This window comes from Canis lupus, chromosome 33 (genome assembly GCF_003254725.2).
Source record: "Canis lupus dingo isolate Sandy chromosome 33, ASM325472v2, whole genome shotgun sequence".
Lineage (NCBI taxonomy): Eukaryota > Metazoa > Chordata > Mammalia > Carnivora > Canidae > Canis > Canis lupus.
The window spans coordinates 29016035-29037192 of NC_064275.1; the positions used below are offsets into that span (position 1 = coordinate 29016035).

A 21158-nucleotide genomic window follows, 5' to 3' on the forward strand; every position below is an offset into this window, starting at 1 on the left:
GAAGAGCTGGAACAAATCCCACTGAATAGCAGCAAATGTTCTCCACCTCTACGAACACCAGAAGATAATACACAGTTGGGTATAATGAAAAACAAAGAGAGAATAGAGGCGACTTGTAGAATGATGATTTTTAAAATGTACTTTTATTGAAACTGGAAATCTAAGTTACTTGCATTCTAGGAAATGAAGATAATTAGTTCAAATCACTTGGAGGCCATGGACTGTATTTGAGAACTCCTGGAGGACTGGAGCAAAATACAGAAATTGAAAGGAACTCCACTTTTACTTGCCTGCTGTAAAGTACCTGGGATATCAAAAAATAGTCATTTCAAACTAATCATTTACACTGCAGCAGGTCTTGACAGAAAGATAGACTTACCATACAATGGTTCGCACATTCAGATTTGATCTTTTTTTTCTTTTTTTATTCCTTTTTAAGATTTACTTACTTACTTACTTATTTATTGAGAGAGAGAGAGAGAGAGAGAGAGAGAAGGAGCAGAGGGAGAGGGAGAAGCAGACTCCATGCTGAACATAGAGCCCGACAAGGGGTCTGCTCTCATGACCCTGAGATCATGAGCCTAAATCAAGAGTCGGATTGAGCCACCCAGGCACCCCTGGATTTGGCCTTTTTCAACTATGATTGTGGGAAAGAATAAATCCTAATGCCCTAAGATACCCACCGATGTAATGAATTAGCTTCTCTCCTATACATCTCCTATACTCGTTATACACCTTCCTTGAGAGAATTTTCAAGGAAGAATTTTCAACCCCAATTTTCTGTTTTGTCATTCAAATAAGGATCCTAGCTGAAAAAGGCTAGCAAAGGGTTAACATAGAAGAGAATTATTATAAAGTTTTTTCAGAAGTCATCCAGGTATGTGTAGCATCTTCAATAACAACTAGAGAGAAGGTTTATCAGGTTTACATATGTTAAAAGTTGGGGTCAGCATTTAGAAGGACATGATAAAAGAATTTGAAAGTATTCTAGTAAATCAGAGAAGTAAATGTTCAAAAAGCAAAATTAAGTATTTAGAAAAACAAAAGATACAAGATGTGGGAATTAATAATCATTGAGGAGTATGAAGGAAACATCTGAGAATTACGGTGGATACCGAGCAAAATGAGAAAAGCCAATCTAATGCTCAGAGTATGACGTGAAAAACCCAATTTCATGCTCAGCACCAGATGGGCTCTAATGAAGGATGTGCTTCTGGTTGGGGACTGTAGAGCCAAAAGAAGGCAGAAAACTTGAGAAAGCTCAAAAGGATTAACAGACTAAGAAAAGCATATAAAATGGCCAGAATTTATATAGTGAGAAGACAAAGGCAACATTGTAATAGTTTTTCAAATATAAAAATTCTTACAGAAAGACTGTTAAATAACTAGAAAATCTCTACAGCAGAAAGAAAAGAAGAAATAAGTGTACACCACAGGGGGATAGATCTAAGTAAGATGAGGGGAGAACCTTTTAACAGTGAAGATTACTAATAATTTCTTATATATCTTATAATAGCGAGTATGGAATTACCATTCCTAGAGGCCTTCAAAATATAAAATACCACAAGGTCTTTTTTTTTTTTTGTATATATTTTTTTATTGGAGTTTGATTTGCCAACATGTAACACCCAGTGCTCATCACGTAAAGTGCCCCCCTCAGTGCCTGTCACCCAGTCACTCCTCCCACCCACCTCCCCTTTCACTACCCCTCACAAGGTCTTTATTTAGGCTTGCAGGCCATATTCCAACTCTACTAGTAAGCCTGAAAGCAGCCACAGACCATAAATGAACAAATGGGGGTGGCTGTGCCAATAAAACTATTTACAAAAACAGGTGGCCTAGCGGCCATAGCTTATTGACCTCTATTGTTTTTTTTTTTTTTTTTTTTTTTATTGACCTCTATTGTAAGAAGGTTTTGCAGTGACACTTTTGAGGACTGGGACTGAAATTATTTTGCATGCACATTAGACAACAGAGTTAATTTATCAGCCAAAGTAAAATGACTCATGACAAAAAAAAATAACCTTTGATAGGAAAATTAGAATGACATTTTAAACAATCTCTATATAAAGAATTTGAACACGGGCTGTGTGTTTCTGGCATGGTAAATCTTTCAAAAATTTCAAGCAAAATTAATGTTAAACTCACAAACATTTTTTTAAAAAATAAGCTTACAGATATTTCATGCACTCCTAGATTTTACATTGTCCCTGGACTGATCTATTAGAAAATTTAAGACTTCCCATGCACAACCCTTCCCCCAAAGTTCCTAATGCAGTAAACAAGAGATACCTTAATAGGCATGAAGGCAGAAGAATGAGGCAGGGTACCAGCGCAGCCCACTTGATTCAACCCTGACAGCGACTACATTTTAAAAGAGAAAGAGAAGAAACAGATGGCAGCATTTATGTTAGCAAAATGTCAGGCAGGCAGGGCAGATCGGGTCAATGAAATTAGAAAAGGAAAGGTCATGGACAAACTTAAAAGGTTTACTAAAATACCGATAGGGCACAAAGAATACTTGGGGGAAAAAAAACCCATAACTTATAAAACACTTTTCCCACCTGTATAGTTTAAACTATTTTAATAGTTCACAGCACATTAATCAGGAAATGAAAGGGCTTTTAGCTGTCGGATTGGAGGAGGCCAAGGCGCAACTCTTTTTTGGTTGTCTTAAATCTGGGTTCATCTGACGCCAGCTGCCTCCACCATGCCACCTAAGTTCGACCCCAAGGACATCAAAGTCGTATAGCTGAGGTGCACTGCTGGGGAAGTCAGTGCCATGTCTGCCCTGGCCCCCAAGAGCAGCCCTCTGGGTCTGCCTCCAAAAAAGGTTGGTGATGAATATGCCAAAGAAACCAGTGACTGGAAGGGTCTGAGGATTACAGAGCAACTGACCAACTGATTTTTTAGGACAGATGGGCTCAGATGGGTACCTTCTGCCTCTGCCCTGATTCTCAGAGCCCTCAAGGAACTACCAGGAGACAGAAATAAGCAGAACAATATAAAGCAGAGTGAATACCACTTTTGGTGAGATTGTCAACACTGCCTGACTGATGTGGCACTGATCTTTAGCTACAGAACTCTCCGGAACCATTAAAGAGATCCTGGGGACTGCCCAGGCTCTGAGCTGCACAGTGTTGATCGCTGTCACCCTCATGACATCGTAGATGACATCAACAGTGGTGAAATACCCAGCTAGTTAAGGACTACAAAGGAAAATATTTTCATAAATTATCACGTGACACCCAAAAAAACCCTAAGCAGGCATTTATTATTATTATTATTATTTTTTTTTTTGCAGGCATTTATTAAAGGTGATTTTATGCAGAACTAAAACTGAGAACATTAAAATTTTTGAGCATAATCACTTTAGAAACTGAACTAGTAGTAAGTCCTATGCTCTTCCTATGATGGGGAAACAAATCCAGCCAAAGAGTTCATTTTAACTGAGCAGAAATGGCATAAGTAAGAACAGTATTTTTTCAATAGTAAGTCAAATTAGACTTATTATAATTCAATGTAACACCTCTGAGATGAGAAAACAGACATGAGGCTTCTTTGTCTTGCCTTAAGGATGAACCATCATTTCATTTCTGCCTCTGTGTCCAAATGACCTATAAGAGGGTGAATGGGATTTTCCTTTTCTTTGAATCCTTTATCTTTCCACCAACCTACATACAAGTAGAAATATTTGCTATACCTATTAGGTAAATTAAAGGTATATAATTAAGAAGACAGTCTTATTAGTCGAATGTATTGTACAGAATTTTGATTACAGATACAACTGATCAAAACGTGGGAAACCCGGGTGGCTCACTAGTTGAGCATCTGCCTTTGGCCCAGGGCGTGATCCCAGAGTTCCAGGATCGAGTCCTGCATTGGGCTCCCCTCAGGGAGCCTGCTTCTCCCTCTACCTGTCTCTGCCTCTCGCTGTCTCTCAAGAATAAATAAATAAAATCTTAAAAAAAAAATTGCTCATAATGTGACAATTACTTAATTTGGTAAAGAGCAGAAAGCAGAGAAGACAGGACTTTTACAAAGGGCACTGGATAAGACTGTATGTATGAAAACAACAAAATGCCAAAGGCTTAAATATATTAAAGCTTTTAGAAGTTAAATAACATTGAGAAATGTAAACTAGCATCACAACTATGTGAATCATAGAGTAAATGAACTTAAACTTAATATGTGGGTATTCAGACAAAGGTGTGTAGATGAGCAATAAAATAGATTATTATTTTATTATTATTTTTAAAGAGTTGATAGCAATGTTTCTTTTTATGGGGGGTGGGGTGGGAAACCTAATCTAATTTAAGGCAGAAAAAAGTGAAAAAGGAAATGTACCAAAGAATAAGACTGTGACAACAGTCATACACTGTGTATGCTTCACCTCTTCAGTTTTCCTGGGCCTCTTTACAATCAAATGTTCTGGAATTACTGTCAATCTCAAAAGTAACAAGGCTGAAAACCACTACATTGTCAAGGGAGGAAAAAAGGAGTGGAAGGAAGAGGAAGTGAAATGAGCCTAGATACTCTAGTTTCTAGAGATGAGACACAGATGCAATGGGATATAGAAGAAAGCAACAGACACCTGAAGGGCAGCCCTACGAGAATGTTAATGTCAAAGATATTAAACACTACTAATACTTATTTCAAATCTTATACTTCAAAGTCTTTAAATGAAATCCAATATTTATACCTTGCCGTATCATCAGACCTTTTCATCATGAAACTATTTAATGAGAGATTATTACATACATAGCATATATGTGTTCATTCAGGAAATATTTATTGAGTACTTAATACATCCCAGGGATAATTGGGTAAATAATGAATCCCTGAGTATACACAGGTAATTGCAACAGAGAATATCCCTGTGCCTTACAGCTTATAGTCTAATAGGGAAGCGATGTAAAATAATAAATGCCCACCTAAAAGTACTAGGATGAGAAAAAAAAATGGAGACAAATTTGATTTGGGGGTTGTGGGCTGCAGAAAGGCCATTTTAAAGGTGTGACATTTAGGCTGATACCTGATAGATGAGGAGGAATTAACCAAGGGGTATATGCAGGGAGGGAGATGCATTTCATGCTGATGGAAACCCCATTTGCAAAAGGTTGTGAGGTGCAAATGGGCTTGCCTTATTTGAAGAGCTGAAAAAATGCTGGTATAGCATGAGCCCAGGGATTTGAGACAGAGTGTGCAGGAACTTGTAGGCTATATTAAGAAGTTTGGATTTTATTCTAAGGAGTTTCTTCATGCCATGTTAAGAAGTTAGGACTTGGGGCACCTTGGTGGTACAGTTGCTTAAGTGTCCAACTCCTGGTTTCAGCTCAGGTCATGATCTCAGGGTCATGAGATTAAGCCCTGAGTCGAGACCCTTGTTGGGCTCTGTGTTAGGTGTAGAGTCTACTTAAGATTCTCTCACTCTCTCCTGTCCCTCCCACACTCTCTCTCTCTCAAAAAAAAAGTTAGTACTTTATTCTATCATATGAAGACATCAGAGAGTAGTCTTGAGAAAAATCAGAGATATGATTTAAAACAGACTCTTTTGGCACAGTGTTGGACACTATTTGGCATACAGAAATATGTGAGACATGGTCCTTGCTTTTCAAGGCCATCTCATTTAGGTCAAACATGAATACTGATAAAATGCAAGTGCATGTGTTTTGAAAATGGCTAAAAGCCATTTCAGATTTCACACTGAGGGGATTTTGTTGTTTTTCCAAATCCCATTTTTTTCCTTGACAAAGAAGTGTGGGCATGCAGGCTTCTATCACTTACTATATGTGTTATTAAATCTCATCTTTAGTCTCCTAAGTTGTTTTCAATTATGAGAGGCAATACACCATGGTGTCTAAGGCAGGTATACTCAAATCAGCCAGATCTAGATTTGAACCTAATCTTGTACTTACTTAAGCTACGTGACCTCGGACAAATTGCATTCTGGACAAAACATACTGTGCCTCAGTAATCATTTGTAAAATGGTGATATGTTTAACTTTAACTGTTAAGATTGCTGTGAGGAGTAAATGAGATCATTCTGGTAGTATCTGGATCATCACAGGCTCTCAGTATCTTTCAGCATTAATTTATTTGCTTCCCATGCCAATTAATTTCTAGTACAACTCCAGAGGGTGGTGGTTTTATTTATGAGACTGCCCAGTTAAAATGTTCTTTATCCATCTCTAAGGAAGTGACAACTGCAGAACACACAGAAACACTGACAATGGAAGTCTACGTTAAGAAGACTCTCAATGAAAAAAAAAAAAAAAAAGAAGACTCTCATGCTGAAGTATGCAGTCCATGCAGCAGTTACCAGCACGTAAGACAGGAATTGCTACACACACTAGACTTTTGAACTACGAGTTTTCAACATACTATAAAAAATATCATAAAACATGATAGGAAAAGCTGTAAATGTTAGAGTTCTCTTGCAAGACTGACAAAACTAAGATTTTCACTACAGCTCCTATGTTATACTCATTGTCAGCTGATGAAAGATAATAAAAAGTAAACTAGTGTTAAAAATGATCAGTAGGTAACATTCCAAGTTAATGTTTCCCAGGGTTTAAAAAATGGGCATGAAGGGATAATCTTGAGATGTAAGTATTTTTTAAAAGTTCGGGATTTGCAGTAGCTTAAAATAGATAATAAAATAGAATGGCAAATATACAGTTGTATAATTAGTGTCATGGACTAAGGAAATTCATTTAACACACAGGTGACTAACGAGCCAATTAATGATTAATACAGTAAATGCACTTGGAATTAGAAATGACATTTACAAAACAAATATATTATGCCCTCTCCTCCTAACCCACATACAAAGCCAATGTGGATCGCTATGTGAATATTTTACTTTTGGAAACACTAACAAAGGTATTTGAATTATAGCTGCAGACCGCTGGGACATTGGGTAAATAATGAACAGTAACATAAGGAAATTGTTCCAGCTATTTGTAAAGCATTTAGTAATGATGCTTATCATGTTTTATGGTATTTAGATAATTTTTGAATGAAAAGTATATTAACTATTCTCCAATCTCAAGACACAGCAATATATAGCTCCATTTCGTGCAAGGCTCTTACCACTAACAAGGCACTATCATCAGTGTGCTGAGACCTTCTGGATGGGAAGGGACACTGGAGAGGTGGAGAGAAATGGAGCAATGTCAAAAACAAATGATGCACACATGTGACATATTTCACAAATACACAAGCAAAGAGGTATATTAAGACATACTGAAGATGCTAACATATGGGATTGTATTCACAATCATTTTGAATTCATGGATCATAAGAGGTAATAAGTTGATTCTGAGTCATGATTTTCTTCTAAAGAGCTTAAACAACTTCAAATATGATCCTATTGCTTAAAAACTGACTAAAGCAAGGAGGGAATAGGGATTATTTTTATTCAAAAAGAATAGAGAGAGAGCTGAAATACAGAAGTAGCAATAATAAAGGATTTGTGGTTATTTAATGAGTCAGTGACAAATTAGAAACAATAAACCCAAGAGTCATGAGTTCTAGTCATTGCATCTCTTCGTTACCTTTCTCAGACAAAATAAGAATACAATTGGAAACTTAAAAACTGTACACCTTATTTTCCCGAGAAGTTTTAATTTTTAAATAATGAATTTACTCCAGCATGTTCATTAAGAAGGAATTTTGGGGGTAAAAAAAAAGGAGACAGTATTGACTTTGTCTGTGAAAGGTATGTACCTTTATTATTACCACAGTAAGAAGAGACAACTAAAAAAGCTGAGTTACTCTTTCTGGTACTATACAATGCATAAATTCTGAGATAAGTAGTGACTATATGTCCACTCAGATAAAGAAAAAAAAATTTATAATGGATAATTTAAAACATTTCAAACAATGCATTTTACCACTATTCTGGAAACACTCGTGCTTTAAAACCTCTGTGCTGAAACTTGATGCTTGTAAAGCCCCGTGTGTTAGGTTTTCAAGTAATTTACTTTACAGAAAGCAGATTTAAAATCCACATAAAAAATACCCTTATGCATTTTTAAGGACGCAATGATCATAAACTGAAAAACTGAGAAGGCAAAGATAAAGAAAAATGGCTTTTAATAAAAAGGCCAACTATAATAAAAATATTTAGTAAATTTCACTTTAACAGATCAAAACAGGTGCATTTAAAAAAACTTAAGCAATTAATTTTACATTTTTACTTGTAATGAAAATGTACTACTTAATATTACAAAACTACTGTGTACACTGTAAAGCCAATAACATATTCAGGAAGTGAGCCGTGGAGCTAAAATATATGTAGTTATCTTTTAGTTCAATACCAATACCATTTACCCCTGTCACATACGGCTCTCAGGACTCCCTCTCACTACACACTATGCTTTGAAATGGATGAGGGAGATGATACTGCTGGTGGGGATAGGGTAAAGGAATAAATAATCTCCTGATGAATTAGTATAGATTAAAGAACTCCTGATCTGTAGACTTGGATAAACTCCCTTGCCTATGTCATCTTCTCTCAAATAAGTAGAATTTTGTGAGGGAAAAGGAAAATGGCAATATTTTCATCACCGAAAACACGATAGTCATATGCAAACATTTCATTTCCATTGCAACAATAAAAAATTCCAAAGAAAAAGTGATTATATAGACTTACCTCGCCATCTAAGGGGGGTTGTTGTTTTTGTGGACTTTGTGATGCTTTTTGCTATACACCCCCAAACCCCCCGAAAAAGGGAAGCTGGTTAGAATCTGGAACAGTGGAAATGATACCAGATAATCATCCACATTAATTTCTGTATCTCTCGTGTAGCAGCACTTTTCTAGATTTACTGGCTAGAAGATGCTGCCCTTTCCCTTAAACAGCATACAATTTAAATGAGGAGAGCAATAAACAAAGGTCTATAAGCATCTATAAATCAAATATAAAAAGTATGGTTTTTATATGTACACACACACAAACACACTCATAATCAGAATAGTGATCTCTCACTACTGTCTCTCAACGAGGCTCGTTTTTTGTCTAATACTGGCACCTTTAGCTCTCTCCTATCACCCAATTTTCAGGTTTGCATTTTCAACTGCCTGTGGAAACTCTCTATTTGGAAACCCACTTTCACCTTGTGTTCAACATGCTCAAAAACAAATCCTCAAATTTCCATACTAACTGGTTCTTTTCCCCAATTTGCTAATTTCTGTTATTATGTCAAATAATAATATTATACCATCTCTACAGTAAGTGTTTTACAATGTATTCTTAAACACATTATCTTAAATAATTCTTCTTATTCTTGGAGATACACAAACATCATAATCATATTTATTTAAAGACAAAAGAATTAAGGACAGAGAGGTTATATGATACGTGCAAGGTCACAAAGTAAATCTGCATAACTGAGATTTACATCTCCATTGTCTAACTTAGAATCCTATATTCTTTCCACAAGGCTAGCCTCCTATTCAAACTGTATTTTTAGCCTCAAAATCTTGCTTTGGGATCTTTTTTTCACTTATCTTCAAAGATGTACTCAACATTCACAACATCTATATATAAAACACAATGATGCTTCTCTTCAAATCACTAATTTATAAAATCTATTGTGGTAAGGAGGATGGCACTCACCACACTAGTAAAAGTACTAGATGCACCCATAATAATTCTGAGTTAATATTTAAAAGTTAAATATTACACCTATGAGGAAATAAAAGGCACAGAATGATTCAGTAATTTTCCCAAAGTTGAGCACATAATGAAGAGCTAAGCTGGATTCAAATTCTGATCATAAGCTCTTATCACTGTGTAACACTGCCTCTCCTTAGAAACCTCAGAGATCACCTGGTTCTATGCCTTCATTTTGTACCTTAGTCTAATTACTGCAGTTACTCTCTATTTCATTATCCTTATCTTTCTAACATTTTAACACAAGTAGATTAGTATTTTGGAATTATCTTTCATTTTTTTTCTCCTGCTTTAGAACTTCTAATTGTTCTCTTCTACCTAATAGATTCAAGATCAAACTCTAATTTAGCATTTAATCAAGACCATCTCCAATGTAATTACTTCTTACTAGCTATGAGGCATCTATAGAAGGCAAACTAAATGAATTAATTAATGTAGAATGTACAAAACAGCCCTTAGGATTCAGTATGTGTTAGCCATCATTATTTACTGATAGTCAATATAGCTCGTGGTTGCAGATTAGGGTTTGGAGCCAGCCTTCTTTTTAAAGAAAATTTTTTTTTTTTTTTTTGCCAGCCTTATTTCTACTTTCTGTTCAGCTTGTCTTGAGCAGAACTGTGTTCTGCTAGTAACTATTTGTGTATTTAACCTGGACAAACTGCCACCCTCTCTAAGCCATCAGAGATCATCATCATGGGCTAGATATACTTGGGAAAAAAAAAGAGAATTTTATCACATTTATGTTACTTAAAGAAGATTGTCTTTGACTAGAATTATGAAATATAAGAGAGAAAGCTTTAGAGGACAAGAAGGGATCCATCAATTCATTCAATCCTTTAACAAATATTTATCAAGCTTTACTATGAGCTAAGACCTGCTACGATCTAGGAATGTAGCAGTGAATAAACAAAACAGACATACTCCCTGTCTTTATGGGGTTTACAGATAAATGGGAGGGATAGACATCAAACAAATAAAAATAGAAATACTGGGGATCCCTGGGTGGCTCACAGCTTTAGTGCTTGCCTTTGGTCCAGGGTGTGATCTTGGAGTCATGGGATCGGGTCCCACATCAGGCTCCCTGCATGGAGCCTGCTTCTCCCTCTGCCTCTCTCTGTGTCTCTCATGAATAAATAAATAAGATCTTTAAAATAAATAAATACATAATAATAATAATAAAAATAGAAATATTTAGTTGTGAAGAGAAAAATCCAAGGTGATTTCCAAACAAATAAGACTTGAAGTGATAAAAGCAAAAAGAAGCAAAATAGCAGCAAAATATAAGCAAAATACAAGCAAAAAGAAGAAGTATTAACAGAGGTTGTTACCTGAATAGGTGTGGAGAGAAGAGGAAGACATGAATCAAAGATGACTCTAAGTATTAAGCCTGTTAACCTTGCAAAATTCTGGTGCTTGACAGAATGAGGAAGTTAGAAACAGGCTTGGATAACAATAGTTTACATGTGCATGGTACTTTGAGGTTTACGTGGCACTTTCATGGTCTTACTGATCTTTATTAATGTACTAAAGATTGAGAAAATGGAGCTGGACAGTAAAGTGAGATGTTTGAAGACAGATTGCTAATTAAGAGGAAGAAACTACTGTCCCAAGAACAAGATGATCACTTCTCAGTCTACCTAGAGGAGGACAATTCAGCTAATCACGAGTAGGGGACAGTTATACTATTTACTCAAGATTCCCTATAGTGAGAAAAAAGAAAGGAGACATTTTATGATTAAGACAAACACTGAAAGCCTCCACAAAACAAATAAGCACTTACTTCTAAAACATTTTAGGAATTTCAATGAAATTTGGCAAAAATTTCACCTTGACAAAGTCCAGGACAGCATCTCTCTGAATCTGCTTGGTCCTTATTTTCTCCTCCTCATACTGTAGGGCAGCCAGTTGGGCCTCTCTCCGAGTTCGCTCTACTAATTGTTCTCTTCTCCGATGAAATTCCACATCTGTATGTGACAACTGGAACAAAAATATTTTGCACATGCAAGTGGGGATAAAGGTCAACTTACCAATATTCCTAATCAATTCAGGAAACTACTGCAGACCCAAGCAATTTCAACTCTGTAGTCACCTAGCAATTTTTTAAAATGTCTTTACTGTTATTCTTTTTCACGGTATTCTTATATGTGCTATAGAGCTATCAGATCAGTAAAGATTTATTTTCTGTCTGGTGTTTAAAACCACTGTTAGTTAAGTATTAGGTACACATGTTATATTAACTGTATCGTGGAGGAGACAGGTAGTGAAGTTTACAGATATCTGGCAATTATTGGTAATCTAAGTATTATAAAAATAGAAAATCATCTTAGTTTAAAAAAATAAAGCTAAAACTGTAAAAATTCTTTTTTACCTGATTGTGAGTTGGTGATAGTGACATGAGAGAAGATGGCTCAACTGGAACCCTGATCCAAAAAAGGAAAAAAAAGACAGAAAAAAATTATTTGAGAAGATAGGCAGATATATAAAAAGAAAGTAAGATTTTATTGTTAATGTAACTTTCTATAAATCAACAGACAGACCGTCTAGTCAGCAATGAAACACTGACTGTATTTTGGAAACCTGAGTCTAAGTCATTCAATTAAATTAAGCTCCTGGAATACCTGCTGTCTCCAACTCCCATTTCACACGATGGTACCACTGATCAAGCTAGATAGCCAGTGCTGACCAGACAGATATTTGAGGTCACTTTTCAAACAGTATCATTTCTTTATAATACATACATAATTATTATCTTATTTATTAGCATGATTGAAACAAGATATATTTTATATACAAAGTCATTTTATCAACAGAAATCTGGGATATGGCAAAATCTGACAACCATTCTTGTAAAGCACTTCTACTCCCATTTTCAACTGATGTAGCAATTTTAATACAAAGAGCAAAAATTCTGTTAATTTTATTTTTAAGAAAAAGATGGAATCTGATTTGATGCTTAAAAAAAAAAACAGTAAAAACTGTTTCTCAGTTTTATCAGTACTAAATTTTAAAATTTGGTATTTATCTTTTTCCTGAATTAGATTTAGTGTTTCAAGTCTCTGTTACTCATTTGTGTCTAAACAATGTTGGGAGCAGTGATGTTGTGACATTTAGGACCCGAAATTTTAAATTATGATTACTCTCTTGTCAGGTTGATTTAAATGCATTAAATCAATGTGTTACTAGGGAAATAAAAACAAATCCCCCAAAGCTCCAGCAGTTTCTTATTACCAAGTAATAAGAATAACAAATTCTTCACCTGGCTTTCAGGACTCTCACCCCATTTAAGAAACATATTCACTATGGAATCTTTTCTCTAGCAAGATCTCTTCAGTTACCATATATTAATTTCTCACTTCAATCCTTTTCTATTAAGATTCCAACCTATGGAGATCTTCTTAGAAAAGGCCTTTTTTAGAATCTTCTTTTTCTTTAAAATTGGGACTTTTCCTCTAATGTCCGTGTGTAATCAATACTTCTTTTGCATTTATCAATTATGATTTGTGTCATTTTTTGGACATTTTCAGAGGCACATAGAGACGAACAATCTTTGAGCTCCTACCATATACTACATATTTCCCATGAAGTATAGTATACACAGTGTTTCTTAACTATCTTACTCCTTGTGTAATCTTAGGAGTAACAGCTATTATAATCCTCATTCTACAGTTGAAAAGTTCAGGCATGGAAGTTAAGTAATTTTCTCAAGGTGATGCAGCCAGTAATCCTCATCTATCTGGTGTGAATTCTTATCTGACTCCGTGGCAGTCTGCTCTCTCATCTTTTAGGTGTGCAGTTTCTGAGAACTGGAGGTACTTCAGAAATCATGGAGTTCATGTTACTAACTTTATAAGAAAGAAAACTAAGGCCTTCAGAGGTTCAGTGATGTCTACTAGGGGTAGAGCCTGGATTAGAATTTAAGCCCCCTGACTTGGAGATTAGTGGCTTCTACTATACCACACTTCCTTACTATATAGCAGCAGAGTGTAGGAAGGAGAAAGTAAAGAGCATGGAGACTTAAAAGCATATGGGCACACACAGAGAAAACAATTACCTGCAATGGCAAAAACTAAGCTGTGAACAGTTAAAGATGGCGGCAAAGAGTGAAGCATGTAAGAGAATGAAAGTAGCAGTGGAAAAAAAAAAAGACAGTAGCAGTGAAGAAGCCATCTGTGAATGGACAGCTCCCTCATGCCAATCACCAGAGGCTAATGTGTGCCCATCACAGCTTGGCTGCTCCTTGGTGCCACCATGCTACTTCATCTACGGCCTCTTCATCTATGAATAGGTTTCTCAATAGGAATGGCATAGCATTTCAGATAATTTTTTTTTAGATAAATTTTTTTTTATTGTACAAGACTGCCCTGCACAAACTACAGGTAGTTTGGCCTCAATGCCTGCCAGTAACACTTGTAGTCATTTTGGCAGCCAATTCCCACATCAAATAAATATGTTCCAAATATCCACTGAAGACTGGTGCTAAAACCTACTGAGAAACATTAGCGTACCTTATATTTCCCTAAATTAAAAAAAAAATGTAATATGTAAAAAAGCAAAACTTAAGCCACACTCTTGTTTTCTTTCTTTCCAAGTTTCTTTTCTTATATTGGTTCCACATCTTTGTGAAGTATATATGACATTCTTTTTTTTAAATTTCCAGGCATCAAAAGGTAAGTTTTAAAAAACTCTGGTTTATGTGACTTCAAGAGTATAGCCATATTTCTTACTTTTACTAAAATAATTAAACTACCACCCGCTAAAAAGTTTTAAGAGAATAAATTATAATTTTTTTAAAGGTATAGAATAAATTGCTTAGTAATTCCCCAAAGACAAGGTTTAAAATAATACTGAAGCTGGAAAAAAATATTTCCTTAAATTTTTTACTAATCCTTCCCACCTTTATCTGATTAGCACTCCTAGTCAGTATATTCTTAGTCAAAAATTTTCAAGAGAAGAGAAGCATGGGTTGGTAGGGTAAGATTTCTGGCTGGGATATAACCAATAAAGAATGAGATACAAGTGAGTCCGGTACCTCGAGTAGTCTGGAGAAGCAACACTGTGTAGCGGGTAAAGTCATGGACTTTAGAATTAGTCATAATTGAGTTTGAATCCAGGGTGTGTCACTTAATAGTGGTGACTGTGAATATAAATGGAAAATGACTAGATCTGGAAGCATAGGCTCTGATAAGGGAAGATTCCCTCAGCGCTGGCAGAACAAGAATTTCTAAAAAGTAGCAAAAACAGAAATGCTGGGTTTAGATTAGAGAGGCAGATTTTTGGCCCCTATGATCTCTATCTCCTGGTGTTATTTCAGTAAATATGTTATGTGTCAAAAAGGCCTTTGCAGATGAAATTAAAGTTACTAACCAGTTGACCTTAAAATGGGAAAATTATTCAAGTGGCCTAATATAATCATGGGAACCCTTAAAAGCAAAAGAGGGTGGTGGGAGGGCAATTGGAAGGAGGTGGTCAAAGCTACAAATTTCCAGCAGTAGGATAAATAAGTACTAGGAATGTAATGTACAGGATGACTATAGTTAGCACTGCTGTGTGATATATGAGAAAGTTGTTAAGAGGGTGAACCCTAAGAATTCTCATCACAGGGAGAAAAATAATTTTTTTTATTGTATTTATATTGAGATGATGGCTGTTAATTAAATCTATTGTGGCGATCATTTCATTATATATAAATCAAATCATCATGCTGTATGCCTTAAATTTATACAGTGACTTATGTCAATTATTTCTCAATAAAACTGGGGTAAAAAAAAAACTGGGGTAAAAAACAGAAGAGGAAGGCAAGAGAGTTTGTGGGATGTGACAGAAAAGGAAAACAGAGAGACTGAAAATGTGAGAAGAGATTTAAAATGGCTTGCCACTGCTGACTTGAAGATGGAGGGAGCCATGAACCAAGGAATGTGGGCAAACCCCAGAAGTGAAAAAAGAGTCCCAGTTTCTAGCCAGCAAAGTAACAAGGACCTCAGTCCTATAACTATATGAAATAGAATTCAGCCAACAACCTGGATGAGCCTGGAAATGGGTTCTCCCCCACGGTCTGCAAGTAAGAATTTAGGCCAGCCAGTACCATGATTTTGGCTTGTGAGACCCTAAAGGGAAAATGAAGGCAAGAATGAAGGCCTGCCCACACTTCTATCCTACAGAACTACAGATATTATGTTTTAAGCCACTGAACTTCATGCTCTTACTAATGAGTTTTAAAGACAGAAACAAATGAGGAGAATAGGTTTTTCAAACCTATTTTGATGTGAATATCTTCTCATGTCTTCTGTTTTTTGAAACTCCCTCAGAGGTACTGGCTTTATGGGTGAACCCTGGGCCAAAAAAGCAGAAATAAATCAATTTAACATATGTATCCACAACACTTATTTCAACACCAAAAATAATCATTAAAATGGGTATTCTTGAAGGGAAAGAAAACAACCTATCCAAAAAAGGTCTCTAAAAATCAAATGTAAAACTATTTATAGTCTATCTCCAGGGAATATGTAATTACAGAGAACTAGAAAATCTTTGGTGAGTTACTGCAAAGGGCTAAAGCAGACTCTTTTAAAGTCTGGGCATGAGGATCAAACAAAATGAGACATAATTCTAGAACCCTGATCAAAGAACAAGTATTCTAATTTCAGTGACTCTGGCTTTTTAAAATAAATAAAAATCTCTCCTAGTATGTTAACATCGGTGACTTAACACCTTGGTTTTACAATACTGAAATCATTTAAAATTATTGCAAGAGGTACATGAAATTTTCATGTCTAAATAAATGTGACATTGGTTTAATTTTAAAAGTAAATGTAATACCCTATAAATGTAAGCTATACCCTATTTTATAAGATCTCTATCTATGAGAAGTATTATAACAGAATTAAATAGTAGCAGAGTATTTAAAATCTCAATAGATTTTAACAACTCATTTTTAGATTGTATTCAAGAATATAACACTTTAGGTGGTTGTTAAACCATCTAAAATAATGCTGCTTCATCATATTTTTATAGATGCCAAAATTTAGAAAACCTTATGACACAGAAGTCAGAAAGAGGATTATGACACAGAATCTTCAAGACTACCACACAAGTGTAGCTGGAATTAAAAAAAAATTACAAATAGCAAATATGAGGGATTACAAAAATGATACAATAATTTTCCACTAGTAGAAATACCTCATCTATACAGTCTACTCATAAAATGATCAAAGAGAAAGACCACAAGGAAAGAAAAAAGACTCCCTTTACGATAGCAATGGGCATTGCTAATTTTAATATTTTGCAAAGTAGTTGCCCTTTGTTCTAAAAAGAATGTTTATACCCTGAATCACACATAGTTTCATTAATCACCTGGTACACTGCTATTTCTGGGCCGCAGAACTTTAATTTATATAACTTTATCCGACTTTAAATTATAAGAGCGTCTTCTGAACACCAACAAAAATTACTGTGTTCAAAAGTCTTGGGACAGGAAAACTGAAGGATTTTTTTTTTTAAAGAATGATAATATTGCTCCACAACATGTCCCACTTGAGTGATTATCCTCTTTTCTAAAAGACTAGCTACATCACTCTCCAAAAAGGCCCCAAGTGTTTCTCAAATAACCCCTGCTCAGAGCCTGGGACCAACTCCAGACATTAACATCACACACACCGAAGCGGAGCCGTTTCATTATGCTGACTAGATATGCTGAAGAATGCAATTTCCACTGGAGACCCTTGGGGGATTGGCAGTGATTCTACAGTGGGCTGAATGCTCATTTGTTTTCTAAGGCAACTCAATGCTTCAGTATAAGAGACACCCAAGAACTATAATGGCAAACAATTTATATTCTGTGTGACTTAGCATAAAAGCTCCAATATAACTAAGTGCATTATAAAATTTCTATGGTTAAGTCTGTAGGTTGCTCCAAAGTTGGTAGTTTGGTTTGATTCTTGTAATAACTAATCAAGCTATGATGTACCAGTTACTAACAATAAAAAAGCAGTAAGAACAACATTAAATGAAAAACATTACATTCATTTCCTTTTTTTCAAAGGCGTAGGAATATTCTCAGGACTCCTCCTATTCCTTCTTCAAAATTCTGAAATCTTTTTATTTGAAAAATAAAGCTAAATGTTACTTGAGACTACCGTCTGATTTTTTATAATATATCTGAAAAATTCAATCATGAAATTGGTACTGGACATTATAAAACAAATAATCAGGCCTAAACAAACAAATCACTGATATGACAAATTTATATCACCATGGACTGTTTTTACTAGGGGACAGCAACATATTTAGGCTTAAATGTGTGTACTACCTCATGAGAGATTCGGCGTTGTTCAATATACGCCATAAACTGGGAACTGAGGCTGTCTGGTTCCAGGCCTTTGGGCTGTCTCATCTCATCCTCTTCCTCCTCTGCAGTACAGCTGTCGATGTAGTCAATCTGATCCAGATCATGTTCCCCTGTCCACAACACACACACACACACCCCAGAAGAGAATACTCAAATTCAATATCCAATAAACACATTCAGTTGCATTCTTTCCTGAGAAGCGTAAATTAGGTAAACCTTTCTTTTAAAGTCCATGGCCACTCACAAAAATAGGTTCCAGAAAAATCTTAGTCCTAATTCACTAAAGAATGCAGTAATTGGTAGTAATTGAGATTACAGACTTCTAATATTTCTTTTTTCTTTGGATAGCTTTTTACTGTTTTAAACAAGACGGTTTGAGTTTGTGAGACAAAGCAAGAATAATTTTTAAACATTGGAAGGTACATCTTTTAGATTTTTCCTTCATGTTTAAAGTTTGGGGCTTAATCCTATCTCTTCGAGGAACTGGGAGGTGAAACCTAACAAAATCAAAATGAAACAGAAAGGATAGGAGGAAAGTGGACTTAGAGATAAAGAAACAGCTACTGATCACTGTTTCTCTTCCTGTAACTGTTGTCCATTATTAGAACAATGCTTTTCTATTTAGAAATGTATTTTCTAGAGGTCAAGGAGTATAGATATTTTGTAGCAGTTTGGGGATGGAAGGGGATCATTTGGGAATTTCTGCTTCTCAAAATGGCAGATGAGTAAGATAGCCACATCATTATTTATTCTCATAAGATTGGGACTGCCTCATTATTTTAAGTTTAAAAAGAGGCTTTTTATAAAAAGATTTTATTTTTAAGTAATCTCTACACAACATGGGGCTATAACCCACAACCCACAACCCTGAGATCACGAATTGAATGCTCCATCAACTGAGCCACCCAGGTTCCTCAAAAAGTAACTATATGTAAAAGCTGGTTAAAGTGGCATATGCAGGGGTGGTGGTGGTGGTGGTGGTGGTGGTGGACTTGCTACTAAGCCTTCTAAGGTCTCTCCAGTGAACCCCAGCCATTATTGTATGATGTTCTACAGAGTACCTAAACGTTGCAGTTGCTGAGAATAATGAACTCAGAAAAGTCTATTTCTCTGTTTTCAATTACTTATTTTTTTTTTCAATTACTTATTTTTTTAAAGCTTTTATTTATTTATGAGAGAGAGAGAGAGAGAGAATGAGCAGAGGGAGATAGAGAATCTCAAGTGGACTCCACGCTGAGAGCAGAGTCAGACGCAGGGCTTGATCTCACAACCCTGAGATCATGACCTGAGTTGGCTCGTCTAGAGTCGGACACCCAACAGACTGAGCCACCCAGGCACCCCTCAGATTTACTTATTTCTAAATAATTCCATAATTACAATTAATATAAAAAGGATTTCTGAATTACCAGAGTTATAACAGATAAAGGATGAAAAGGTTTTAAGTCTATACCCACATTAGAAGCCAAGTACATAAATGCATTGTTTTCAATGTGCTGCAATTTGTGTGACTAAATAAATGGTTCATTTTATGACTACTTCCCAAAAAAGCAACATCATCTTTTCATCCTATATAGACTAGTATAGTCCAAGAGAAATAGAAGGCAAGCCATAAAAGTGAACCACATAAGTAATTAAAAATTATCTAGTACCCACATTAAAAAAGTCAAAAGGTGACATTAAGTTTAATAATATATTTTACTTTGTCTAGTATATAAAAAATTGTGTCATTATAGCATATAATTAATATAAAATATTACTGATATTTTATATCCCCTACCCCCCCGTGTAAAGGCTTCAAAACCCAATGTGTATTTTTTAATTATAGCACATCTCAATTTAGAAAGGCCTCATTTCAAGGGCGCCTGGCTGGTTCAGTAGGAAGAACATGTGACTCAAACTCAAGGTTGTGAGTTTGAGCCCCATGTCAGGTATAAAGATACTTAAATAGAGAAAACTTTTAAAAAATTGTTAGGCCTAATTTCAAATGCTCAATAACCACATGTGGCTAGTGGCTACCATACTGGATAGCACAGATCAAGACAAAAATGTTTTAAGTCTGAAATGAACTAAAGGGAAAGACATGTCATGTAAGCAAAATTAAAAAGAAAACTACTAAAATATGAATGGAATGGTAAGTAACAGAACTACAAAAGAATATAAAAAAGGAAAAAAAAAAAAAAAAAAAAAAGAAACCAAGCTACTTAAATGAAATTATCATTCAAGGAAGAAAGCTCTTAAAAAGACATCCAGATGGCCAAAAGACACATGAAAAGATGCTCATCATTGCTCATCATCAGGGAAATGCTTATCAAAACTACAATGAGCTATCACCTCACACCTGTCAGAATGGCTCCAAGTCAACACAAGAAATAACAGGTGTTGGCAAGGATGTGGAGAAAAAGGAACACACATGCACGACTGGTAGGAATGAAAACTGACACAGCCACTGTGGAAAACAGTATGTTGGTTCTTCAAAAAGTTAAAAATAGAACTACCTTATGATCCTGCAGTTGTACGACTAGGTATTTACCCAAAGAATACAAAAACACTGAGTCAAAGGGACACATGCACCCCTATGTTTATAGCAGCATTATTAATAATGGCCTCATTATAGAAGCAGCCAAGTATCTATCAATAGATAGATGAATGGATAAAGAAGATACGGTGTATGTTTATATATATATATATATATATATATATAAACACACACAATGGAATATTATTCCTCCATAAGAATGAAATCTTGCCATTTGTTATGACATGGATGGAGCTACAGAGTATAATGCTAAGTAAAATAAGTCAGAAAGACAAATACCGTATGATTTCACTCACATGTGGAATTTAAGAAACAAAACTAACAAAGGGAAAAATAGAGAGACAAATCAAGAAAAAGACTCTTAATTATAGAGAACAAACTAATGGTTACCAGAGGGGAGGTTGGGTAGAGGGATGGGTTAAATAGATGATGGGGACTAAAGGAGTGTACTTGTGAAAAGCACAGGATGATGCATGGAAATACTGAATTACTACACTGTACATCTGAAACTAATACAGTATTGTATGTTAAGTAGCTGGAATTACAAAGAAGATGAAAGCTCTTCTCAGATGGACTTGTAGAAAAATAAAAAAATA

The 21158-nt window shown here is 35.4% G+C and overlaps 1 protein-coding gene across 16 annotated transcripts in view; it reads right to left on the minus strand.

The window, feature by feature from the left end:
* Positions 1 to 21158, minus strand: part of LRCH3 (leucine rich repeats and calponin homology domain containing 3) — a 125487-nt gene that overhangs the window by 28110 nt on the left and 76219 nt on the right. For 6 of the 16 annotated variants that reach the window (XR_004811549.2, XR_003146727.3, XM_035709889.2 and 3 more), the window contains exons 9-15: positions 17988 to 18136; positions 15935 to 16011; positions 12051 to 12102; positions 11510 to 11659; positions 8660 to 8710; positions 7096 to 7149; positions 2293 to 2364 (exon numbers count right to left, since the gene is read on the minus strand). Coding sequence is in view for 14 of the 16 variants with exons in the window: in XM_035709889.2 (XP_035565782.2) it covers positions 2293 to 2364; positions 7096 to 7149; positions 8660 to 8710; positions 11510 to 11659; positions 12051 to 12102; positions 15935 to 16011; positions 17988 to 18136 (605 nt within the window). In the remaining 2 variants the exon portion in view is untranslated. The remainder of the gene's footprint in view (positions 1 to 2292; positions 2365 to 7095; positions 7150 to 8659; positions 8711 to 11509; positions 11660 to 12050; positions 12103 to 15934; positions 16012 to 17987; positions 18137 to 21158) is intronic. The other 10 variants (XM_049105262.1, XM_049105258.1, XM_035709888.2 and 7 more) reach the window with 7 other exon arrangements.